This window comes from Phaethon aethereus (assembly GCF_964289735.1).
Source record: "Phaethon aethereus genome assembly, chromosome: 7".
NCBI lineage: Eukaryota > Metazoa > Chordata > Aves > Phaethontiformes > Phaethontidae > Phaethon > Phaethon aethereus.
Window position 1 is genome coordinate 38,319,655 of NC_138583.1, and position 27,622 is coordinate 38,347,276.

Sequence of the window (27,622 nt, forward strand, 5' to 3'; positions counted from 1 at the left end):
CTTCACAGATAATAAATAAATAAATAAATAAATAATCGATCTTCTTCAGCATGTCTGCGCAACCCTAAAACTTCACTTTTCATTCTGGTGCCGCCATTTTTCTTACTCGAACCTACGGCAGTAACGGACGACCCCGCTCCCCCTTGACCCGTGGCGCGCCAGCCGGGTTAATGCTACCAGACAGGAATTAATATTCTGCAAAATAAAGAAAAAAGATCACTCGCTCTTCCTCTCTGGTGCTCTGCTGTTGACCAGCCCCTATTTACTGTAGTGAAAAGGAAATTCAGCCACGTAGGAAGAAGCACCGTCCAACAGCCAGCTACAGGAAAATCCCGAAAATGCCCAAACCAGAGTAATTTGGGCCTATGTTCTGGACATCCTATGCCTTCCCCATGAGGACCTGAATAGCTTCTGATTGTTCAGACCACCTGAACAGATTCCTTTTTTTCCATTGGTGGGAAAAACATAACTTTAAGCTGTCCTGCTAATTTCAGTACTCATTCTGAGAAGTGGCGATTCTCCACCAGGATCCTTTTATCAGACAGGACAGTTCTTAGAGCACGGCAGGAAGGTTTCCTGCGCTAAAATCCCTTTAAATACAACAAATAACCCATTAAATATGTTTTTTTGACTTCAGACCAGACACTGAGAATAAGCACTTTGATCTGTTGCTACACATTTCACTGTCTCCCTGAAAACAAAAGAAAGAAAAAAACCCACACATTTTTACATGTCTCACAAGAGGACAGTATTCAACTCAGACTAGAAATTATGAAGTCATATATTTTTAACATTCCTCTCTAGCCCTCTGCAAACCACAAAACAATGCAACATCCATCATCATAAATGCCGGGACAGCATATTTTTGGGTGGTTTTAAAGAAAAATAAATATTCCTAATGGGAAATTTGAGATAAATCATTAAAAAGTACTGTGCTGTACATCATGGGAGAATGAAATCAATTAGGTCTTAATCTCATACTATTTATGAAAGCAAGAGCGAAACAGAGCTTCTTTTATTATAGGCATTTTCTGATTCTTAGATTCTGATGCAAAACATTCATTTGCTTTGGGTCGCAAACACAGCAAGTGAAACCTCTCAAAACTAAAACAAATAGAAGTAAAATGTTGGTTTCGTAACACCAGCTAATACTATTAGATAGAACAGTCAGCCCATAATTATATATCTTTCATGCAGTTTAACTTAAGCCATTACATAATTAAATTTAGACCAATGATCCCTCAAAGTTATATTTTTACATAATAACAAACACAAAAATTATATATGTGCTCAAAGTAGCATTACGAGTTAAGTATATATTTGGCGACACTTTACGGTAAGTGGGTATTCATTACCAAATCCCCCGGTATTCATTGTAACAACATTAGTCACAAAAAACTAATGTGGATATAATATTTGAGCACTGGCTCATTTCTCTATGAATCGGCAGTGAAGAATACACCGGTAATTCCCTTTCCCTGACATCACCGCGGCTCTGTTGAAGACCACGCGGCTGTCACTGGGGGGGATATTCAAAACACGGGGGGCTATTGTCGTCCATCCGTGGAGAAGAGCACTGTCGTTTCCTCACCATTTCTCCCCCACATCACGGCACGTGTCCGTCTCCAGCCCAGTTCCCTGCCTCCTTCTGCAGTGACGCAATTTCAGAGGACAGCCCAGTTATGAAAACAGACTCCGGTCCTGAATATGTATTTGTTTTAACTCCCGGGCCGCAGTTGCATGCTACAATTCATTAAACCGATTGCTGAGGGACCTTTCTTTCAGACACCATTATCAGGTAAACTTCTGATTAGTCCAGGTTCAGACTGGACACCATTCCCATGACCACCCTTTGGTCACGATCTTCATTAACTTTCCCCACATCACCCCAGAAGGGGACAAAAAATGCTCACTTACTTTAGGGAACAGAAAGTTCTAAAAAAGCACAGAATCATGAAAGAAAAATTCTCCCATTCTTCAAGCACAACTTCAAGAGCTGCAAGAGCACATTAGATGGTGTATAACAGATGGCCTGAGCAAGAAGATGAAGCTAAAATGGTTTCAGAAGGGTCTTTGCCATTTTTTACTGCCAGTTTCTCAAGCCGGTTGCAGACCTGCAGTAACTCTAGAACTATGGAGCAGCCTGCATGTAATGGGTGTTTGCACAAGGACCTTCCTGTAATTATATATTAACTAAAGTCTAGTCATTATAAGATACTGTAGAAGATAAAAGTATTTAAAACATGAAGTCTAAAAACACATTACTCTGACCAATTTCTAAAAAAACCCCAAATCTCTCAGCGTAGGGGCTCTTTTCCATATTCCTATCTATGCAACATGAACCTCAAGCAGTTCATTGCACTTTTCCTATTTACTCATTTTATATTCGTGTGTACCATGAGCACATTTGTGCAGTTTTTTTTTTTTTTTAATCATTCTGCAGCTGGTAGGGAGATGATACACCTCATTATTGTATTCTGTGGGTCATCTGAAATGGATATTGAGTAATTCTGCCTCCTATAGCTTTGATATGGAGCCAAGGCGAACTAGGAAAAGTGAGATGCCTGACTTAAAAAAGAAGATGCTTCTTATTTTCAACATAGAAATGTGTTTTCACATGACATGCTTCTTTCAGCAGTTTTGTAATAGCTAAACAGATATTGCAAGAGAGTAAATCGTATCTTCCCAAAACACCTCCAGATAGTTCAGCTGGGAGACAAGTTTCACTTCCAGAGCACGAAGCAATGCTACGCCATTGTCAATAGGCAGACCAGCACCGCTCAGCGAGCGATAAGGATTTTGGGCAAGGATATTTGTGATTGTGATATCAGCAGAAGCACATTTAAATCAAAGCTTAATAAATGTTTTCAAACATACATTGAGCTCCTCTACCTACAGTATATTTGAAAGATTTTCAGTATCTTCTTTTATCCTAATCCACTTTTATGCTCAGGTGCCCTTCTAGTATTTTAGTTTGTGCCACTGCCTTCTAATCGCCTTTTATTCAGAAAATTGCAAATTGGGAATGGTCTCAGCTGGGGGTGGGACTTCTCAACCCCCCATTTCCTGGCGCTGACCTATGGCCATGACAAGAGGGGAGCACAGTGAGGGCATCTCACAGGCATCCAGCCGGCCGTAACCCAGCTCAGCAAGAAGCGTACTGAGTAATAAACTACACAGGCTTAAGTCATGGTGCTTGATGAAATATGACATTGTGGGACAGCCCTGTGTTCTGATCCACTCCATCAGTGAACAAGTGGCCAGTCAATGCTCCTGGAAAGATAATTACCGACCCATCAAAGCACACAGGCATTTTTGTCCCTGAAGTCAAAGGGGCAAAATTCTCAGTGGACGAGGCAAGCTGGGGTATGTTTAGCCATGGAGCTCTTACTGCGATGGATGTATTGGGGAATGGTTTCCTCTGGAGAGAGCTGCCAGAAACTTTATTCCTGCTTTTCTGTGCTGTTTTCCTTGTAAATCAGCGCTCTCGCAGAAAACATTACACTAACATGACCAGCTCCAGATACTCAACAACAAAACTCCTAAAAAGTCGTACCCAGACAGTCTCCTCATCTATCTGACCAGCTGAGTAAACTCAGAGAAGTAACTAATGACTTGCATACACATACACAGGAAAATATTTGGGTTTAAAATAAATCCCCAGAATACTGTAACCCTCAGTGCTTTACGTTGTAATGACTTTCAACCCTTAATGAGGTATTTCTGTCACATGAAAGTAATGATGCCAGCAAGAAAACAAACACCATGTCTTGCACACCTAAAACACCGTGCGTTCCTCACGTGGGCTCCATTTTGAATAATGCAGAACTGCAACCCTACTGAAAGGCTTTCTGTTTTGGAAGGAGAACACCCAGTCAATGTGTTGGCAAACCTACGCAGGCCTTAATGCCCCCAAACCATCTCAACATCTCACCCGAACCAACGCTTGTTATTAAATGCTGTTCTGTGGGCATGTACGAATCAGCAGTGAGAAAAGAGATGACCCAACGAGGGAGAAGGGGAATAAACAGCGATGTCTGTTACCAGAGTTGTTGATATTTGTAGAGTTGTACCAGTGGGAAAATGTGTCCCTCCTGAAGATGCATGGCATGGGTTGACAGCTGGAGAACCTGAACTCAAACACTATCCAACAAGAAGGAAAATTCCAGTATTTGACAAGTATGGGTGATCTCCAATTTAGGCTGGGGAGTTTTCTGTGTCAAGTACCATCCGATGGCAAATGTACTCTTTGCTTTGAAATGCCTGCAAGTCCAAAGTGAAATTGCACCAATTTTTCTCCTAACTCCAAACTTAATTTGATGCCTACTTGTATAGGGCTAAGCCTGTGAGGCTCATGTTTTTCTGAAGTAACATTTTCCTGTACAGTCTCTTTTCTATTACAATGGCTGGATTGTAGAGCTGAAATGAATGTCAGAATTGTTTGCTGGATACATTACCAGATACATACCTTTTTTTCTGTGGTCCAGAAAGAGAAATTAGGTTTGCAACAGAGTTTACTTTTGGTTTTCTGAAGCAAAGGTTTCATATCATATAAAACATTCCCAGGCAGTGATTTGCATTATGCATTTTGCTCACTAGGTATACTCCCAAGCTTATTTATGCAAGAGAATTTCCACCTCAAATTGCCACATATTTGTCCTGCAGATTTTGAAAATTACATTTAGAGAAAATAAAAACATTTGGAAATAAATCTGCTACAAAGCCAAAAGATTTTCCGAATAGTGCACCGGCTTTAAGTCTATAAGGTGGGGTTACTCATGAGCCAGGAGAAGGGACGATGCAGCAAGCTGGCATGGTACCCTGTCTCTGAGGATGGCCAGCAGAAACAAGAGGAAACCACCTCAACTGAGAAGTGTCCTGCTCTGGTCAACACACTGATGGGGGTGTCAAGGGGAAGAAAACAGGCTGAACCGAGTCACACCAAGGCCGTGCCATTCATCCCAGTCACTCACGTGGATCATGTCCTCACTAGGACCTGAGTGCCACCATTTCTACGGGGGATCGCTCCTCTGTTTAATATTCCCAGCCAGACAGTGAGAAGCACGTTGAATATGCATATATATTTACATGCATTTACATATGCACATAAAATTGTAAGGTCATGAAGGAGGGATATGTTATGGCAGTTAGATTAAGCCATCTTCCTTTAGTTCCTAGGCATCCTGCGGGACAGATGTCTGATTTCAATGTAAAACACTCTTTCACTCCCAACGAGGAAGGCTCTGGCTCTTCTGCTCTGCCAGAGAAGGAGTGGGAAAACTTTTGGGCCTCTCTTCTCCTGGTGGCACTAGGTGTCAGTCCCGTACCCGGGGACTTCCCTGACCCAGGCTGTGAGTATCTCGCTGTGTGCTCCTCTGCAATCCATCCAGATCCTCATGGATATCAAATACCAAACGCCTTGCCTCCATGCCAAAACATCTTGCTGCGACTCTAGGGTTTAGAGTCCTAACCTATACATTTAAACCTGCACTACAAGCAGGTTTAAATGTATACAGTAAAGCAGGCTTAAATGTATAGAGTATTTCTCTATGGATGTGTGCAGGAAGAAAATTCTCCTGAAGGGTACAAACGTGATGAACCCAAGCTGCATTTCTGAAGTCAAGGAACTAGAGACTAAGGAACCAAGGGGGAGAAATGGTAGGTTCCTACTGCAATCAAAGGGGATTTTAGCTCTGACTTCTACAGAAAATAACTCTAGCTGTTGTAGTGAGCTATAACTGCAAGAAAGCTTGAAAGATAGTTCTTCAGATTCAGTCTAGGAGACTATGTGTGTGGGTGTGTTTACAGCTATAATTTATCACTCGGTGGTGGAGACCTAGAAGTCCACCAGAGAAAGAAAGGCCCTCCTGTCTGAGGCAGGCCACATGTTTTTCCTGGACAGCAGCAAGAGGGATCAATGAACCCACAGGAGAGCAGATCTAACACGCAGCTGAGTTGTGAAGCTTGGAGGGTGCTCCTTCTTGCGGTCCCTTTTACAAGTTCTACTTGGAGCTATGTGTGGTCCAGCCCTGACTTCATTTCCCAGTACAGCATTACTTGCTTGGTTAAAAAGACTTTTTTGGGGGAAGAACTCTTGCAGTTTCTTCCTCACAACCAGCATTACCTTACCTTACATGTCCTCTTGAAATGTATTGAACTAATCGATGAGTTTTTAAAAATATCTATCTGGAATGCAATATATTTGTTCAATAAATCTCTATCTTCTCTGTGAGCAAAAATTAGCATCATTAATCCTACTTTACAAACCGGGAAGCTGAAACACAAAGAGGCAAAGTAATCTAACAGAGACAGTCAGACCACAAAATATAACTAGGTTCCTTGTGTCCAGCGCAGGTCACACAGCTGGAGGCTATCTCAGTGGCCAAAGCCCAGCTCACAAACATCCCTCTTCCAAAAGACCTGACCTTACATATCTGGCTAGATTAGAAAAATAAAGAACAGATATCAAAGGCCAAATTCCAGCCTCATTCAAACATACTCAATTGAGTGTTCATGCAACAGAGGTTAACACTTGCAATTATTTTTATGGGCAATATTTTTTACCGTAGGATTTGTGGCATACAAAGGCACGACTTCTCAAGCAGTTTCAATAATTGTGTTATATTTAACGGTACCAAATAAAAACATAGCAGTTGGATCAATATTATATCCATATTTTATTCCATAAATAAACTCCATTGGTTTGTAAGCGGGTTGTTTTTACTTCCAAAATGTACAAATAAAGATTTAAATATTTTTGGAGGAAACACTACAGATGGTTTTAGTTCTGCAGTTTTGATGCAAGCATGCTTCTTGGCACCACTTCTTAATATGCCATTTCTATATATTCTTAATGGTCACAGAAGTGGAGTAAAATATATATTACAGTGAAAAACATGAAAAACAGTGTTATAATCAAATTTTTAAATATTACTCTTTAACAAGTAAGCTTGCTATGTAGATTCCCTATATAAACAGGAATAGAGTTCCTTAGAGCGCTAAAATATTGGTCCCTGTTGGTATGTTAAGTATTAATGTGAAACTGCTGCTTCTATGATTATGTGGTAATGCTATTTCAGCTTGTTTCTAAACATAACAAATAATGATATTAATTTTTCTTTACTTCAAGGATTTAACTCACAGGAAATCAATCAATAGAATACTTCAAGAAATAAGTTTTCCAGGTCTTATAAACCCAGTTCTATTGCTACAGAGACATATAGTTTTTAAAAGATTAAGATAAATAATAACACTGTAATTCAGTATTTGTATTAAAAATTCTTAAAATTATTTCCTCTGGGTAAACTGACCAAAAGGTGATGCTCTGAAATAGCTGTGTTCCCTTTTAGACTGTTTTTGATTACTTGAAAGTCGCCTTACAATTTCAGTTGAAATATAAATGACCTTTCTTTTTATAAAGACTCAAAGATAGGAAAAATACCTCCAGGTAATTGAGATAACAGTAAATTTTATGGCTTATCTAGCAGTCAAAGACATTCAAGATCCAATTAGGATGATGGGCAAGAGAATCCTTTGTCACTCTGTGTTTCTTTGAAGGAGCTGGTCCAGTAATTGCTAGGAAAAAAAATGCAAAACAGCCTTAAGATACCGTTAAAATACATGAGGCGGCTATAACTGGGGTTACCAAAGAAGGGTTACCAAACTCGATTTGGCATTCACAGTAAATCCTTACCTTTTTAAAGATCTCAACACGCAGTCTGTTGCTCTGGATGATGATCCGTTTCTGTTTTTCTTCTTGTTTCTTTTTTACTTCAGGTAAGTTGTCATAAATCCTGGAATGAATTTAGAAAGTGAACTTCAGACTTCATCCCTGGGACTCACAAATAATTTGGTTTTCCTATAGGAAATGTTTGCCTTCAATGCAATACTTGTCATTTATGGGCATCTCTAAGTACTTGAATCAGATTTATGGCACGGGAATTATAAATTATTAACAGTAACGTCTTTATATAAAATCTGACTTGTTGGAAAACACTAAAATTAGGATTTTGAACTAAAAAATAAAGAAAGAGACTGGATCAGGTTATCTCAAAGCAGCAGCATAATCCTGGAGTAGCTTCTAATGAGCTCAGTGGAGTTGGTTTCAATTTATAGCAACATAATTCAAACCAGAATCTAGCCTGTACACTTTTTTTGTATTTATGTCACAAAATTAATACCAAGCAGTTATTTTCAAGTATTTTTCTAAAATATAAGAAAACCATCATTATAAGACTGTAGACTGTTAACATTTTTTCACTGTCATTAGGAACCCTTTTTACCAAGGAGAACATAATCTGTCCATTCTAAAAATAATGTGAGTTACCCTCAAAAAGGTGACTTCTGGTCTGATCTTTTCCCATTGAAATGAATGATAAAATGCCCCGCGGTTTGAAAAGAAAGTTGGACCTTGCTTTGCAGCAGTCCTGTGCTTTGCATGCATACAAAGCCTGTTTAGTTCTGTTTTTTCCTCATAATATTTTGCAATACCAAGTTCTTGAAGCAACCTGTTTTGGCTGGAGATTGTATTTTGGAGAAGAGAAATGGGACATAGCTTGAGCACTCTTAAAACCGGGGTGAATTCTGCACAGCAGCCCTGTGAAGCTTTCCTTGCTGTAAAAGGACGGCATGAGCTGGAATGCAGTTAAAGGTCAGACACCACATTTCTAATTGTTTGCTGTAATTCTCACACTACATGCTGTCGTCAGGATGGAAAAAAAACCCCCAAAGTGACCCTACTGCTTACATTTTTGAAGGTGCAGCATGAGGTACCTCTCAGGGACTTAGTTTTCACACCATGGGTACCCCAGGCTGTCTGAAACTGCTAGAAAAAGGATGCTGAAAGGGCAGGGCTGACTCAAATCTATCAAACTCACACAGCAGAAGAAAACCACGAGCATTGCACAAAAGCACGGTAAGCAGCGTGACGGACCAACCCTCCAGTGTATGAAGATGATGTGTAAATACGCTGCCTTAGGCGTGAGATGGCAGCGATTCGCAGCGAACTCTAAAGCGAAGCCATTTGTACCTTTTGGATCTCATATGCATCTCCTTCTCTGGAATGAACCTTTCCTTTGGTTTGAAGAGGTTGTCTAGCAGAGAGAAAATAAAGTTAATATTGGAGGAATCCGTGTTTACTGAAATTTTAAGTGCCACGTTACGTGTAGTCATGATTTGATATTTCTGATTAAATTCTCCGTAGGTCAACGGAAAGGCATTTAACAACTTCATCCGGAGCTGACTTAGCTCCCAAAGCTGCCCTGCAGAAAAGGGAGGGGAAGGATGGAGAAGATGGATAAGACCCATAGCAACCAGCTTCATTGGGGAGCTCATTTATTTTAAATGCGTATGACTTTTGTCATTGTCACATGCAGTTGTGTGCAACCTTTATTCAGACCACGAATGAGCAAAGATTACTGCTGTATCAAGCGTCCTGTTTTCCCCATGTACAGGCAATTGCACCTGCGCGCACTGGCCGCATCTTCAGACGATGTGTGTTGGGAACTTGGTCTGGTATGGCCATTTCTGATTCAATTTACACCTGTTTTGCAGGGCTGTGAATAAATACGCTGAGCGTTAGGAGGAAGAAAATTATATTACTCTTTCCTGACCAAATATAGAGATATCTGTGATGATAATTCCAATCAGCATTTCCCCGGATATGGGAAAATAATTACCGATCTTAGTGGTCAGTGAGTCTCAGGAACAGGTAATTTTAACACCTTCCTTGCAAAAATGGTTTCTGAATGGAAAGGAATGGTATTTGTACAAGGCGGAAAGCCAGTAAACACGTAATCCGAACTGATTCTCGATGTTTGTCAGGGAGAGGAGGGAGGAGAGGACTGCTGCCTGCACAGCTACGTTATTTAGATTTACAGCAGGACAACGGAAGAAAAAGTGGGGAGACGGGGCAGGGCCCCCCCTCCGTACGGCAGGACACATCCAGGGGAGGGGAAGGACCATCCCTGCGGCGCACGAGCTGCCGCGCTGAGGCACACGGGAGACGTGGATAGTGGCAACTTGAGCTTCCCAGTTCGGGCGTAGGAAAGAAACGGGTTTACGTTCTGGTCTCTGAAGACAAGGACGATGGGAGCGTTGCCGACACCCAGCCAGGACCAGGCAGTTTCCCCGGGGCACTGAGGACCAGGGGTATGATGCCCTGTGTAGTCACGGTAACCTGAACATCAAAGGTACTTGCCAGTAGCTTTGCAGAACGTACGTATAAGATAAATGTATGTGCAAACTTTTAAGCCCTTCCATTTTCTGAGGAAGTTTAGAAGACATAATATATATCACAGCAGGCACTGCATCGGCCTCTTTCTGCTGCCTCACCGAAGAGACAAAATACAATAATCAAGGCTGAGAAGTAAATACAGAGAATAATTCGTTCCAGAACTGGCCCTGAGGAGACCCGGCGACCACTGCCCAGGAGAAGACCCCTTCCCCACCAGGTTTGCTTCCCTGCTGTTTAAGACACCAAATGTTTTGGGGATATTTATGGGAAACGTCTTAGCAACCAAACAGCCCCGAGCAGCTTACAGGGCTACACCTAGAGGCAAAGCCGCACTCAGATTGCCGTCTCTCTTGGGAAAACGCTACACGTCCTTTAAGATCACTGTTGTACATCCACGTAAAAATAAAAGGCAGCTTTGCAGCAGTACCTATTCTGAACTGGTACAGTTTTCAAAACACAAATTGAGAAATGAGGGGAGGCTGCAAAGCCTCCTCTGCCCAAGGACTAACTTTTCTCCACTCAGCAGTTGTCTACACTTAATCATCCTTATTAAATCTTCAGCACACAGAAGCAACATGCTCAATTTGCTAGGAAAATATCATTTGCCTTTTATTTATTAGTGTTTTTATCTTCATTTACACGTTCACTAACTTAAAAGGAATAAACACTTGGTTGCTATTGCTGTCCAAATAACCCTGAAACTCAAGGGAGCAGATTGTCTGTGACCCAGATGGTGCTGGCAAAGGATTAGGGTCCAAGGTCACTGAATTTCTGGGAGCAGTATGGATCCCAGCACACTTCAGCGCAGCTTCAGCATCGTCCCTTTCTGCTCGGGGTTGCACACTTCATGCTGACAGCTCAGGGCTGCAGGATGCCTCCCTTCCCGCAAGGCACGTCCTCTAACCGGGCGAACGGCACGGATTCAGTCCGAAATCCTATAAAACCATCACTGTGGGTTCTCTGAAGCGCTAAAACAAAAATGGGAGGCACTTCACGCTGCATGGCACATGGAGGCATCTTTTTTGCCTGTGTGGTAATACGGTCCTCGATAGGAGATCCCTGATGCCACCACCAGTTCCTTGCACGTTCCCCTGCCCCTGGGCACAGGAGAGCATCCCGGGGCACTGGAGATAACACCCCAGCAGCAGCCTGCACTGCCTGCTCCCAGCCCTCCCTCAGTAGGTCAGGGCAGACCTCCCTCAAGTCGCGATGGGACCAGACAGCACGACTGGCAAGCACGGAGCCCCAGCTTTGTATGATTTCCTACGCACTGTCAGTGACATCCGCTCGCGCTTTCCAGCTTTTAATCCAGCGATTCTCAGATGTAGGATTTCTGGAACAAAACTAAATGTTTTAGGGATCCCCCTGGTTTGTTTGTTGGGGTTTTTTTTGGTTTGTTTTTTTTTTCCCCCCCCAAATAAAAGCTGTTAATGACACATTAACATTTCCAGACCCCTGTGCCTAGCCACCAGAACATGCAAGGGATTAAAAACCCAGCCAGGGACCTGCAGGTCTGCGACCTGTCTTGTAAACAGCGCGACAAGCTAATCTGTGTTTTTTCTGTGAGACAGGCTGGCCTCTGCGTGCGAGCGGGTGGGAAGCACTGCAGAGGCAGAGCGCTGTGCGGGTGCTGGAGCGTACGGCTCTTCCCCCCAAATAATCTTCTCCTGATGGCACAGAAACAGTCTTGAAGGGCATCAGATCCATCACTGCCCGCGATTCTGCCGGGAACTATGTATGTGGCCGTGCGGGTGGCTCTGAAGGGAAGGATTAAAAAGGGACGCTGGGGAAAATCTGCCAAGAAAAGAAGTACTTCTACCTTAGTTATAAAAATACCCTTTGTGAAGCAGCTTGGAGTCAAAAAGTTAACACTTAGGGGTAACCATTCATGTAGTATCTCTTGGCTCACTCTCAGGTCACTATGTATAAGGAAAAAAGTCACGTGCAAGCATTGAGCAGACATAAAACTAATCCTCAATGTTTTTTCGGATTAGAATTCAAAAATTAACTGAAAAATAAGTAAAATTGGTACAAATGAGAAAAATTAAAATCATACGTGCATTTAAATATTTGCTAGTATTCAATACCAAGAAGAAAACGTATTTCAAAGAGGGAGAGCAGCACACATCCAGAGCTGCCAAACCTGTCAAACACATCACGAAGACTTGAATTAACATTCTTTGCTACCAAGCAAAGATCAAAGTGGAGCATAAGGTGGACAATTCCCCAGGTTGATAGTCTTGAAAATTGCATCTTATCAAAGTTCCTCATCAAATTTCATCACCTCGTATTACTTTTGGATAAAACTATTCTGAAGGAGAGAATGGAAGGGATTTGAAAGCAGACATTCAGCATTTCCAGTGACGCACCGCAGTTAAAAAAACGTATAGCCAGATAAGCACGAAACACTTCATTGGCTTTTTATTCAAACCTTGTGAAACTACTGAGCTTCTGGTGTTTACACCAACACTGTGTGCAACAGCGGTCTGAATCTCCAGAGCGGGAGAAAGAAGCCAATTCAGCAAGTTGCAAATGAAGGTAAATGGGTCGTTACTGTAATATATTTTACCCAATGCTAAACTGCACTTCAGACAGGATGAGTAACTTTCCTGCTCGGGAAGTTAGTAAATGTTTAGACAGAGAACAGATAAAATGATTGTGTTGGAAACGTCCCCTGACTTCCTACTTACCACTAAATCACTGAAACACTTAAAAAAGAAAGAGTGGCAAAATTTATCAGAGGCTAAACTCTGCCCATCAGAATATGCATACATTTTCCTTTAGCATGAATGTGAATTCTCAAAGTTTGTTAGCAGCTAAGATGTGGTTTTAAGGACGTGTTGCCAGTCCCTGAAAAGCAAAGCACTGATAGCGGTGGTTCTGTGATTAAACTGCTTTTTTACTGAGCTGAAAAAATAATTCACCAAAAGCCCATTCGCCTAGAGAAGTCCTAAGATAGAAAGGATATTTTAAACATTGCTTTTTGAAATCAATAGCTCCCTAAAAAATGAATTAGCCTTGATTCTAAGATAAATGTCAAGGTGGCATTCAGCATAGCATGCCCATAGCACCTCACTGGGAATTCATCCAGAGAATATAAACTAGTGCCTACACCCATGGGCGCTGCCCAAACTTTTGCACATTGTATGTCAATGACTTCATGCAATGAAATACTTCAGCTGCAGTCAACAGATGAGGTTTTGGTATTATTTATAAAAAATGCAACAAGCCCGTTAATTAAAGGTTTGATGGTAAGACTACCTGGACTTTCTGCTCATCTCATAGAAATGCTGAAGCTCAAAAGTGGTCCTTCACTCAAGAAGACCCACAGGAAGGTGGATCACGGGCTTTCCAGCTGCTCAGGTCTGTCCTACGCTGGCTATTGAGACTTTTGATCCTCCTTAATATTTTAATCTTAACAGCGGAAAATGTCACTGGTATTTCGAAAAAAGGTGTAAAGTTTACAGGTTTATGAAAAAACTTTCATACTAAATTAATTTGGGTCATGATGCAGGAGATTTCAGTCCCCTCTGTCCACGTGATACTTGAACATTCATGGATTTCATCCAGAAAACAAAGTAATCAGCATCTCACCTGGCCTTTCTAAATCATCCTTGTTTGATTAGAACATGTAATCTTGAAAAGCATAAAATTTCTTTTAAAAAATAGCAATGAATGAAGGAAGTATGACAGATCTTGGTAAATTCATCAAAAGATTAATTTAATCTTTGGTAAAATTTGCACCAGCTTCTTAATCCCGACTTCTTTAGTTTCAGTTTCTAAGCATGTGAAATCAGACCTTTTACTCCTCGATTAAAAAGTCCATCATCAAAAATTCAGTTTTCTATCTGGCTACTTCAAGACTGCAATTAAATTATCCCCCAACAAAATGACTGAACTTTGTGAGTCACCCATCACAAGGCACATTGTTTCAGCACTGTCATCATTGACACAGAAATCTCTTCATACTTGAAAATTTTCCAATTTATTGCCACCTTTCTTGCACAGAGGCTGGTTATCTCCTCCCTTGGCAAGGACGCGGGCATGGAGGGGACGTGCCGGTCACCCCATTCACTATGTCACCTCCTCCCTTGTCACCACAGCAAGTCTGAGCATCAGGCTCCCGAGGGACCACATCACGTGCCGCTGGTGCCCTGCAATGTGCTGTCACGTTTAGCTGACTCACAGGCACTGCTCTAATCAATACGATGAATAATAATATCATAAAAATAGGTCATTCCTCTTCCTAATTCAATTACCTGACTGCAGCTTAGTCTTTGTTCGGTGCTGTCAGCCTTAACCGAGAGGCCAGGTGCCAACAGGATCAGTTGCACTACTGCCAGCTATGAATTTCAACGAGGAAAAGAAACCTGAGAAATGACACAACTAAAGTCACACATGAGCAGAGACAGACTGGTGGCTGCAAAAATCTCATCAGCCACCAGTGGTATCTGACGACCACGAGGATGCGTGTTAGCAGCTGCAGGATTTTCTGGCTGCACAATTAATTGCAAATTTTCGTATTGCCATCTTCTCCTCTCTCTACAGTCCAGCTGAAAACCTCCCTGGCGCAGAGCTGCTCAAGAAACCAACCCCTTGAAAACACAAACAAACAAACAGCAATCCTCGCCCTCCAGGCTTTTGCAGTTACAATAAAGCGTTTTGGAAAGGTTTAGAAGCATGACTGAGGAGGTACAAACCTGTTTCCAGAATACTACTAAAGATAGAGGATTTGGATACAAAGACAGCGGGCACCACGGTGGGGGTTGAATGGTAACGTTCAACTTATATTGCCGTTTCCAGTGAACCTCCACCCTCCCAAAGGAAAGGAAATGGAAGGTATGAAAAACCATATGTGCCTGAGAAATTTTTTTTAAACCTCTGAAAGTGCTTGTGTACACTAAGATCACAAGGCTGTTCATTATGCAGATTTAAAGGCCTATAAACAGCTGGTAGTCCTGTCACTGAAGTAATTACATTACGGTTTTCGAGATTTAAATCCAGTTATTTGAACATTGTCTCTATTCAGTTCGTCACAGTGGGATCTCTAATTTGTTCGACATAGTCAACAGCAGAGTAGTCTATCTTGGACTAATTAGCACTCTCGAAATTTAGCTGTACACATTACACAGCACAAAGGCTAGCGTGAGAGTTGCAGGTTCTCTGCCTTCAAAGTGCTCTTGTGATGATAAAATCTTCTGCAGGATAAACATTTTCATTTTTCTAAGATTACTTTCAGCATTTTGTAGAATCCTGCTCGTGAATTACAATTAAAAATGGTAAACAACTTGAATTTTTTGAGGATGAAAAGGTAAATGGAAACTGCACAGATGTCGGTATTTATACGGAAACGATGTTGATTGCCAATTATTTCTTTCTCTACAAGAAACTGAAGTTGTAACAACACTGTCAAGACCCTGGAAAACTGTGCTAGCTAATAATTTCATTTTAGCAATAAAGACGCTTTAGTCTGATAGAATAATCTCAGGTGGAGAAAAATCTCTGAAGGTCATTGCTCTTTCTTCTGGCTGAAAATTATTTTATTGAAAGAAAAGCTGCAAGTCCAGAGTGAACAAGCTTATATCAGAGATATAATTGCAGCAAACTTGTCAAGTTCAGAGGGAAACACCTCTCCCCCTCCTGTGTCACCTTCCCGTGCAGGCACGGATGTGGACGTGGGGATCTGGGCCAGGGAATGTCCTCTGGTGTTGGAAAACTAATCAGATAACTCTTGTTATTGCCAGTGCTTGCAGCAAGTCTGTCTGCAGCGACCTGCTCTGCGAGCGCCTCGGGGTTGCACACAGAAACTCTACTCCCACCCAGTCACAAATGCACTTTTAATCCGTCCTTGGGGTCACTGTGGAAATTAAACTCATCAGCCAACCTGCTCTTACAAAAAGACCGTTGGAAAATGTATGAGGGTGTGCTGTCAAGGAGCCCTATGAACCTCAGAGCCATAAAGACCTCTATCTGCACAAATCCCGAAGGCATCGGGAAATAGAAAAAACGATTTGAGGCTGCACCTCAAATCCTGTGTTCAGTGTTGGGCCCCTCACTGCAAGAAGGACATTGAGGTGCTGGGGCATGTCCAAGAAGGGCAACGGAGCTGGAGAGGGGTCTGGAGCACAAGCCTGATGAGGAGCGGCTGAGGGAACTGGGGGTGTTCAGTCTGGAGAAGAGGAGGCTGAGGGGAGCCCTCATCGCTCTCTACAGCTACCTGAAAGGGGGTTGTGGTGAGGTGGGTGTTGGTCTCTTCTCCCAAGTAACCAGCGATAAGACAAGAGGAAACATCCTCAAGTTGTGCCAGGGGAGGTTTAGGTCAGATATTGGGAAAAATTTCTTTATGGAGAGAGTGGTCAAGCACTGGAACAGGCTGCCCAGGGAGGTGGTGGAGTCACCATCACTGGAGGCGTTCAAAAAAACATGTAGACGTGGCACTTCGGGACATGGTTTAGTGGGCATGGGGGTGTTGGGTTGATGGTTGGCTTGATGATCTTAAAGGTCTTTCCCAACCTTAATGATTCTGTGATTCTGTGATAAAAGAGGAAACTATCAGACTGAAAAAAGCAACCACAAGGTCACACCCTGAAGCCTAGAGCTGCTATCAATATGACGCTGTATACTTAAGCAAATTTCCAGGTCATCATTTTACTTTCTTGAGTTCTTCATTTCAAATGCTCTTTCAATGTGTGTTGCTGTGAAAGAGCAGTTGGCTTCCTGAGACCGAGAAACCTGCAGGCGGGCTGCATTTGGCAGAGAGTTTTTAAGACTAGCAGGGAGAAGAGGAGAACCATTAGTGCTAGTACCGAATAAAATACCAAAGGCTACGGGTACGTGGTAAAGCAACTGCCCTGCGTGCACAGAAGTGTTTGGTGCCCAGTTCCCTTGACTTCAACCGAGGTCTCATACCAGTTTTGGCCTTTACAAGTGACTGCAACAGGCGTAGGCTTCCAGATGACCACAGGGATGTACATGGTGACGTAGGGCAGGTCTGTGCCCTCTGCTGCTGCCCAGTGCACGCCGGGCAGCTGGACCGTACTCTGGAAAGTGATGGTTGTGATAACACAAGACTGAGTCTCAGCCACCAGCTCCTGTCTCCAGCTTTGGTGGCACAGTCAGCTGCTCCTGGACCACAAGCAACTCACAACCAGATACAACCAGAGATGCATTCAGGACTTTCTCGGTTTGGACCTACAGACACACCTTCGGATATTTTTCCTTTTCTGGGCGCTTTGTGCCCTGCATAAATCCCAGGCTCTCTACCACTTGCAAAGCTGGCTCTGGAATAGCCAAGGATGAACCCTGCCACGGCTCCTTTGCTCAGCCATCTTTGGCTGGCCGGCGGCTTTTGGTGTCATCGGTGCACGGGTGCGGTACACGAGCAGCCTGGGAGCTCTTTTTGGGAAGGGCATGGTCTCGCGACACCCGCAGAAGTGCGAGGCTGGTGCCAGGGAAGGCGATGCTGCTCTCCTCCCTCACCATCTCCCACCCCCCCGTGCCTCCCCCGCGCCAGATCATCCGATCACAGCACCGTTTGACGAGCAAGGTCAGTCGTTTGATCTGATAAATCCCAAAGAGGGAATCCTGATTAAAAAAAAATAAAAATAATATAAATTAACAAGCAGCCTCTTCTAGATCCAGCTGACATACGGGGGCACGGGTGGCCCACGCGCGGCGACAGGGCAGGCGGTGATGCCGCTGCTTGTGCCCGCAGCCTCCCTTGCGCCAGGTATGATGTGAGATGGCATCCTCAGGTCACTGGGACTTTGAAGTCCACTTCCCATCTCAGTAAATGAAACTGTGCTTGCATCCCCTACCTGGGCTACAGCTGCATTTTCATTTCGTTTTACTTTTATTTCCTGGAACATGAGATAAAGTCCTTCCTTGCTTTAAAAGCACATTTTAGATGCTGAAATGGCTTTTCCAAAGAATACAGAATAACGACAGCAACAAATGATAGTGTCTCTTCCTTGCAGCTTCGGGGGCAGGCAGAAGGGAAGGAGGAGGCTGTGACCCCAGTGTCACCAGCAGAGCCATCAGAAGGATACTGGCAGCTGGGGCCCTTGGTGAGCACGAGGGGGAAGCCCTTGTCTCCTCCGCAGGGCTGGTAACTAGAAAAGTTTGGGAACATCTGTAGGAAACAAAGTTCCCCCACTCTGGGACTCGTTAGTGATAGTAATCCTTCTGCACAATAGCATCCACCAGAAGAAGTCTTAAAATACCAATTATTAGGACTCAGGGCAAATTAAATATGCTCAGTACACTCCTACACAGTCCTCTGAACTGCAGCCTACACAGTTGTGCTTTATCAGGAACATAGGATTTCCAGTATTAATTACAGTTATGCTTAAACAGCAGACATGTCACGCTTCTGTTATTATAAAAACATTAAGGTCTCACAAACAAAAAATTACATGTGGCTACGTGAAGGCAGATGAGTTACAGAAAATGAAGATTCTCTTTAGACAAATTTATCTTTAATGACCAACCACTAAAAGAGGGAAATAGTAATTTACTTGAATAATTAATAAATATATTTCAATATTATGCTTTTATTACTCTTTAAATAAGCGTAAAAATAATCTTTAATTACGATTTAAGGAGAAATAGATTTAACCTTTCTTTTCTTTTTTTTTTTTTTTTTTTTTTTTTTTAAAGTATTTGCAGAGTGGTTTGGGGGACTTTACCAAAGGGGGAGATATTTGCCACTTCTTCTAAGATATATGACAAACTGCCTGCTGGGAGGGCTTGCTTGTGCTGGTGCAGAGCCCCCAACACCACAGGGCAGCACTGCCCTGAGGGATCTGAACCCAACTAAATTAACATGGATAATTGAAGTGAATTAATTTTATTAAGTCTTTAAAATATAATTTTTATATATATATATATATAATGTGACGCTGTCACAGCACAACAAACAGCACCGATGTAGCAAGAGCAATTGGTACTCTTGGATGCAAAGCATGCCAAGAGCCCCGAGATGGGGACTGTGCCCAGATTTCCTGCACCCAATCTCATTCCCCAGGAAGCAAAAAAACATATATGTGTTTCCAAATGCTGTGGACATCAAAGATTTTCTTCCCCGCTTCCTCTGGGTGACCCATCTAGTTGTTTAATGTTTTCAATTGATTTACTTTTCAGTAGAATAATGTGTCTTCAAAGAGCCACAGATTTAAAACCAAATTGTAAAGAGGAATGCCAGTCAATCAAATTAATCTTTTTCTTTAGTCAACTGAATTAAGTGACAGCCAGATGGCAATTAAAGAAAAAAAGAAAGAAAAAGAAAAATAATTTGTTTAACATCTTGCACCTAGATACTATTTACAGAGGTGCTATTGGGAGGGAGCTGCGATGGAGCTTCTCAGAAAGAACCACTTTACTCTCTGGATACTGAGTCTGTTTGCCACCAGGGTAATAAAACAGCCTAATCAACTTGAGTTAGGAAATGACAGAGTTTAGATGCATTGATTTAGCAGCATCGCATACAGCTGCTGGGCAGACAAGTGTTCTTTGACAGCTAGCCCACTGCTGCGGCCTTCGTGAGCCGAGTGGCAAGTCCACACCTGAAGCTGCTGAGAAGACCGGGCTGGGACTCCTACTCCCAAATCCCACCTGACTCCCTACCTGTCACTTCGCTCCCCAAACTGGTCTTTCTGTGAGCTGTGGGAGGTATGAAATGCCACTTATTAACATCACCTCTACAACTAGCAGCAACTTGCACTATGCTGAAGAACACAACCGCATGCGAAAATGACAAAAGGTCCCCAAGGAAGTCTCCTCCTGCTGCCACAGACGTCGGAAAACACCTCATCCCCACTAACCCACCTCTGCGCTTCGGAGACTTTCTGCTTTGAGCATTAGGACGGACGCTGGAGCGCCGGCGGGGTGAAACAGGAGCAGCGGGTCTCATCTTTTTTCACAAAGTTCATATGGAAATACTATAGACGTGGCAAGATTTCAAAGACAGCTCCAGGCCAATTTAACTTACCACTGAGTGGGTGAGGAATGGTGTACTGCTTCTTTTTGCTTGAAGTGGATGTTGAGGAAAGCTTGCGGCCAGCCGCTCCTCGGTTGCTCGCGGGAGCGTCGCTCTGCTGGGCTTTCCTCAGCTGGACCATGTGTTCAAGCCTCTTCAGCCGTTCTTGCGAACGGGAGATGAACTGAGGCCTGTGGATTTCTAGCGCTTCCTAAACGAAACAGAAAAATCGCGTCGTTTTGAAAGAATTCAAAGGAAGAAAAAAAGGCGATGTGCCTCTAACTGGCTCCACTAAGAGATTGTCAATGAAAATGATTGCTTGCTCGTACAAAAGTTAGCAAGCTGCCTTCCTATCTGTCTTTACTTCCTTTGACTGTTAGAACGCTGCCTTGGCATGGAATTCCCAGATAAGACAAAGGAGAATTTCTGAAAAACTCCCAACTTTCGGAAAGCATATCCAAAAGGTTTTGAATTACATATTTTTATAAGTTAGCCAAATTCAAGTTCTTGATGCTTTGCCTGTTTCCTTGTCTCACCCCGTCGCCAAAGCAGCTCGTCACTGACGGTTCACAAACTTTCCTGTTTATTTAGATTGTCACACAGATCTATTTATGGGTGATCCAGAAAGAAGATGCTTTCCAATCAAAGGCTGCTTCAACATTTAGGAATGTCTTAGGACAGAAGGCAGGAGCAGAGGTTGGTCCGCAACATGTGCCGGAGGAGAAGGCAGGAAAGCATATCTGCTGCTGGGGCTTGCTATCAACCTGGGGTCATGTCCGTACTCACGGCTGCTGCTCGTTGTACTGGATGTCATCATGCACATCTGGGAAATACGCCGTTTCGAGGTGCAACTTCAAAAGTGTCTTTGGGAAATTTGTAAATCTCCAAACTTTTACCATGTTGCTCTACAGGAATGGCAGGTGGGGCCTAGAATGGGGAGCTTTTACAGCCAGACAGCTAAGCAAAGCTTATGCAAGCTACCAAAACTTCACTGGAAAGGAGAAAAATCAAGGAAATGCAAGCTTCTGCCCTCAGCTGCTTCCCAGGAAGCAAACACCACCCACGGGGAAAAAAAAAAAAAAGGGAAAAGAAATAAAAATAATAATTAAAATATCAATCCCCGTATTAGCAACAACAGTAACAACACGTGGATATTTTACCCGCAGCGTCTGCGGGGCTGGAGGAGTTTGCTCAGGCTGGGGGCCGGTTTCTGGCCAGGTGGGCACGTCGTTTTTCTCACGAGTAGCATCTGGCGAGCGAGCTGTGGGTAGCGTTACCCTGCTGGTTCGCTCCCGCCCGTCCTCCTCCTTGCGCTCCTTTATTTTGTCACTTGAACCACAGAATTCATAATCACCTTCGAGAGATTTAAAAGTTCGTTAAGAGTGCATGGTTAATTTTTTATTGGGTTCTCCACCTCATTAGACATAGAGGGCAATTTCTGAAATAAGAATGCCGAGGTACTATTAATAGGCCTCATTAAGCAGAATAGATCAAATCTAATCATAGGTGCTACTCACTGCCCTGTGACACCCAGAGTATCTCTCACACTAAGCCAGACATCACATCGAAGCATAATTAAACCGCTTGGATGCTTAGCTGTGTTTGCTGGTATTCGCTTCCCAAAAGCAAGACGCTTCGGTAACGGTTCCATCACGGAAAGCAAAGGCCATCACGCAGCGACTGGCAGTTTGAGTTCATTTCAATTTACTGCACGTATTGTAGGAAATAGCATATTGTTATGGACCTTCATCGCATATCATTTCTCTTTGACCATACTGAGGCTTTCATAAACACTACTCTTGTTTTTTTCTTTGCTGGTAACATGGTTTGCTTTCTATCATTTCTGTATATTCATTAGCCAGTGGAATGACTCCACAAAAAAAACCCCAAACAAACAATAAAAGGTTAATATATATTATAGCATGTTATCGTGAAAGCTGTTAATTCACAAAGTCCTCCATCGAGAACAACAAGATTATTTTCTACACTTGTAATTATGCTTTAATGCTCTATGACTGATACTCCCTGCACGAATTAGGACCAAAAGAGGCTATGTGCTCAAAAATCAGAGTTGACAAGATTCTCATTTAGAGGACAGAATTAATCCAAAATAACAAAGGAACGTCGGAAGAGCTCCATAAGAACTATTTTGAAAAGTCACATTGAAGTACCTCTTCCTTGCCAAATGATTTGATTTCTAGAACTAAATATCTGGGAATAAAGCCCATTACTGTTTTATTTCAATTTTTGGTTACAACAAACTTAAAATATTTTCCTCTTTGTGACATATTGTACATATTATATTGTACTTTAAAAAAATTAAAATGATCTGTGTTGGGTACATTTGCCTTATAAAAGCCTGAACTGTATTTCCTCCCTAATACTGTTCTTATTAACATTTTGGAAAAAATCTTGAAACCTGTGAACATGAAATTAAACTCCTCGATAAGCCAGGTTTACAGAGGTGTCGATTAACTTTATCTTTGCTAGATCTCAGTGGATGCTTCACTGCTGTAACACTAAGTCACTTGCAGTTAGTGAAATGGCATGATTTAACTTCAGGCACTGAAAGCAGAATGTAGGCTTCTCTCGTCTAAATGGGTGTTACGTTCAGTAGCTTTATAGTCAGTAACGAAAAACTTTTGTCTACCTGCCTACAAAAAATCTGCAAGAAAAAATGCTGTAAGAAAAAAGGCTGTATGACCATTATAACATTTTTAAGGTGTTCTTGGAGGAAATTTTTCACAAATCTATTGATACTATTGATACTATACTAGCCAAATTAATCTAGCGTATATATCAGTTGTCTTCTGCAAAAGTACCTTATGCATGAATACAGCTGCTTGTGTCATCTCCATTTTAGCTATGTGAATAAATGTTGGAAGTAACACATTCTAACCGGTGCTGAACTAGAAGAAATTATCTTTTACGTGCTGAAACTGTGTTGATAATCAATTGTTAAACCTTTTCTTTTTTTTTTCTTCATGATAATCTCTCCAAACGAGGTATTTCATGCTATGCCTGCGCACCGAATAGTTCAGGTTGTTGCGTCACAAAAAAAGATTGCAGAAGTAAAAGAAAGGTATTGGAACAAGGTTGTAAAAATAACCTGACTTCTGGAGTTTCTTGGTTGGACTGGGACTGCTTGACCCTGCGATTTTAATGTTTTTTCAAGATTTTCTTGAATCTACTTACAAAGTAAGCCTATCTTTCTCATGTTAATCTTGTTTTCTATTAACCATAGCAATGTATACAGTCAGATTAGTTGATTGATCTCTCACCAGATGACTCATATTCAGCACTTAAAGCTGGGCAAAAACGAACTGACTTTCCATTATTTCACTTTTTTCTTTAAGACTGATCTCATCTTATTATTGAAACCATATTCCTAACAACCACAGTAGGATTTGTACCTTACTTTTTAGGAGCTGATTTTGCCTGTGAACATTTTCTTCCGAGAGGATTCTTGATGAAGCTTTTATATTGCACATACTATTGGAGACAGACATTTTTGGCTTTGGGATGCCCTGTGCTTGGATCTCTTTGGACTTGGAGGTGCCTTTGGAGGGATCTCTCTTTTTCAAGGAGCCATCAGTAGCAGCAGCAGTTGACTTTCTGGATGCTGTCTCTGGAAGAGAGCCAGAGGCCACTGTGCTGCTCCTGCCCGGGGTGCATTGCTCCTTCTTGCTTCCTGACAGCATTTGTGTTCCTGTGAAAAACAGAAAAAACAGCCCCAAATTCTATAGCATGGGAACATTTTTCTTCTCAGCCTTCTAGTCCTCATAAGTTTTATTTCCTGCAAAACTGCTTTTAGTCATATCTTTTAAAAGTTGTAACTGATACAAATTTTATCATGACTGCCATGCAGCTGTACTGCAACAAAATGTTACCGATAGAAATTATCACAGAGGATACTCTTCATAAAAATAAACTGCCATTCTAAACAATATATATACACTCTGATGGGCAGCGTGGAAGAAGTCAAGATACCTCTGACAAAAAGGTATGTTATGTGTCTTTGTCTTGTCTCTTATTTACTTGAGAGGAACATTTTAGATTGGCTAAACTGGGTCAAAATTACAGTCATGGATCCAGTGGTGGCTGTGACGAAAATGAGGTCCAAGTGGTTTCAGGGTCAGGGTTTTAACCTCTCTGTAGCCGAGTGGCTGCCTCAGAAGCATCACACGTCTCCATCATTTCTGGTGCCCTGTTCTACCTCTGTGCAAAGCCGCAGCAGGAACCAGCAGCAAAAAGGTCCAATTTGTACAAGATATGCTTTCCCCTGAAATTGTTTTAACGAGGAGGATGTTGCACAGCAGCTACAGCTGCAGGACCCTGCCATGTCAAAGGCGACGGCGCTAGTCGGGTAAGCTCTATGCTATACAAATCTTGAAAAACGATTCAAGCTGACCAGCAGCACTGCCAGCAGAACCCTAGAAAACTGAGACTGTGGGCAATAAGCACACAGAAGTGTCCATTTTCCTAGGTGCATTTTACGCAGAGATCTGAAGGGAGAAGAGGTAGAACAGTTTAAAAAAAAAAAAATCAGAAAATGAAATCCAAATAAGTAGGGACAGCAGGGACAGGGCATCAGGATCAGCAAGGCAGGGAGAAAGAAGAAGCGGATGGGAATTATTTTATGTCCCTGTAAACCACTCGGCAGTGGTCCCTGATAGTCAGGCACCCACACGGCCATGCACACAGCATGACTCTGCTCTTCCTTTTTAATTGTGTGCATAAATTGCCTGTTGGCAGTCCTAGTCACAGGCTGACCTGAGACCTAAAGATTTATGTAGATGGAAATGATCAATAGCTGTTAAAAAACTTTGAAAGAAGGCAACTGAGAGATTTCGGAGGTACAAGGGAAAAAACCCAACTGATTTCAGACCTAACCATAAACCCAAACAAACCAGGCAGGGATCATCCCATTCTATATTGTGGATATAAGACATTTAATAAATGACTGGTGTTTCATGACAAACACTTTTTAAAAGCAGCCACATAATTCTATTCTCTGCTGACTCATTCTCAGCAGCTGCCCCTCTCTAAACACTTCTTTCCAATGTCTTGGTTGAGGAAAGAGGGAAGATTAGAAGTGTTTTTCTCCTTTGATCCAATCCACGAGAAAGAGTGAGATAGCACATCATGTTAGACACTTCCTTATCTCATAGTTATTAAGTAAATTAGATACTGCGGTGCAGGAAGTTTTCAGTTCACTTTCCAAATCCTTAATCCACTCACAATAGATGAAAAATATTCTTTGCCACAAAATGATGGTCTCCTACACATATTAGTGATCTGGATGGCTCGTGTTTCATTTTGATAATCCTGTATTTCTGAGGAAATCAGAGGCATTAAGGTACAGCATCCAGCAATTTTCCCCTTACCATGCAGATCAGAAAAATTTTAACATCTTAAATTCCTTTCTTTAACTGCTCATACAAGGAGAAGGAATCAACTTCTCAGGGGAAGAAGAATCCCTAAAGATCAGCATAGACAGAAAAAAACCCCACCTTTTTTCTAATAAAATTCACTGTGATGAACCCCATCCTAAGCAATTCCACAGCCATACAGAAAATCTGGTCAAAGCAAGGAAGTGCACACAGAGCTCCCAAATTCTAGGCTAGCATCCAAGCTCTCCCTCTTCTCTCTGGTATAACTTATTTTTCTCCTTGCTCTTCACACATTGCAAATATTTTCCTTATCTTTTGTCAAAACTTAGCTCTCTTCTCAGATGAAAACTTTTTTGATGCAAATACTCTCAACAAACTGGAGAGACTCAGTTCTGTGCATACACTCAGTGGGAGCTCATGCACGTACAGTGATCTGTTCCTTCATTCCCTGGCCAATCCCATACCTGCAGTTACACACCGTGGTTCTACAAATGTTTTATGACATACAGAGGGAAAAAACACTGGGACAGATTAATGGGGTCAGGAGCATCAAAGAGGGTTTGTGGGAGGCGGGAGAAATGGGCAGCAGGGTAGGAGAAGATGCAGAAAGCAGCAGGTAGCATTAAGTAACGGCAGAGCGGCAGAGAAGGAAGTCTTTTCACAGAGGCAGCCAAGATACTACAAGCATAGAAGGAAAAAAACAGAGGGCAGCTAAGCCACACAAAGAACTTGAATGGAAAACAGATTATCTCTTTAAATCATCTTTTAAATTAAAATCATTTACTGGCCAGCAGAAAGCAGAGAAGAGAAGAGAAGAAAGTGGAAAGGAGAAAAGAGTTTCTGCCCATCCAAGGCAGCGTCACAGTAGGAGATAAGTTGCCCTCATATCAAGAAATGGTCTGTGCATCAAATGTGTCTGTTGTGAAGCCCAAACAGCTTCTTCAGACCGCTCAAACCACTGTCGTGTCCCCAGGAGAGGCTGTTTGCTATGGCTGGGCATTGGTACCCAAAACTGCAACACGAATCGTCAGGGCAGTGGCAAAAATGGGCTGCAAGGTAGCAGAATAAAACAGTGGAGACCAGAGCGAGCAAAGGGGTTGTCTGTAAGTCACATTTCTCTTCAAATATGGATCTGAACAAAAGAATGAAGAGTTGCCTGGAGTATTCACACTCCATTTACTCCTAACTACCCAACTAGCTATTTGTGGATATTGGCTTCCAAGTGTAAGTACCATAACCTGCAAGAACTGAGAATTAAGCCCCAGGAATTTTCTTACATGTAGTGCAAGTGGAGACAGCCTTCCCTTTTGCACGGCACCCCTTTCCTGCTAAAAGAAATGCCACCAGTGGCATTCTGCCCATAATGTCTGGGGAATCCCTACAAAGATGTGGATTAGGAGAGAAGGAAAAGAAAGGCATGAACAAAACTAGGAATGGGGTCTAAAATTAGAAAAAGGTGGTGGCTGCTTCTTAGCATTTTATGACAACAAAAAGGACTAAGAATGGATTAAAAAAAAGCAGGATTCTTTATGAAAGTTACATGTTTAAAAACACTGCATCCTTTCTGCATAAATAGTGTCTTCCTTAGATCTTGTACTAATATTATAACTAAATCTTAATCCTTATTATATTCACAGTATGGTGGGTTTTATTTTTTTAGTTAATTAAGGCAATAAGAAAAGGTGTGCCTTGTTCTTGTCTAACATCGAAGACAATCAGAATAATAAGGGAGCCAATTTGCCAAGTTCTTTCCTCTAACTCCCTCTTGAATTAACCTTTCAATTCAAAAGGTACACCCAGGCGCAGTCAATCCCCAGGAAAACACAGCAAAGCAAACTAGACATGAGCTCCAAAGATCAACTCCCTCATCCTCGGAGCAGCTGTCAATTACCTTAACTAACGAATGCACATCCAAATGATATTTAGAAAAAAAGAAAAAGGCAAAGGTACTTAAAGGTAAGATCACAGAGTTTCACTTTGTCCATGCTCGATCCATTTTTAATATACCGTGTGGGGAAT

General features: G+C 42.2%; 1 protein-coding gene across 1 annotated transcript in view; it reads right to left on the reverse strand.

Moving 5' to 3' along the window:
• Positions 1-7,536: 7,536 nt before the first annotated feature.
• Positions 7,537-27,622, reverse strand: part of LOC309407039 ((E2-independent) E3 ubiquitin-conjugating enzyme FATS) — a gene marked incomplete at its 3' end in the record, with an annotated part of 68,173 nt that continues 48,087 nt past the window's right edge. Inside the window, exons 4-9 of the mRNA XM_082002446.1 lie at positions 23,629-23,919; positions 21,371-21,564; positions 20,223-20,421; positions 9,029-9,092; positions 7,694-7,793; positions 7,537-7,575 (exon numbers count right to left, since the gene is read on the reverse strand). Of these exons, the coding sequence (XP_081858572.1) occupies positions 7,537-7,575; positions 7,694-7,793; positions 9,029-9,092; positions 20,223-20,421; positions 21,371-21,564; positions 23,629-23,919 (887 nt within the window). The remainder of the gene's footprint in view (positions 7,576-7,693; positions 7,794-9,028; positions 9,093-20,222; positions 20,422-21,370; positions 21,565-23,628; positions 23,920-27,622) is intronic.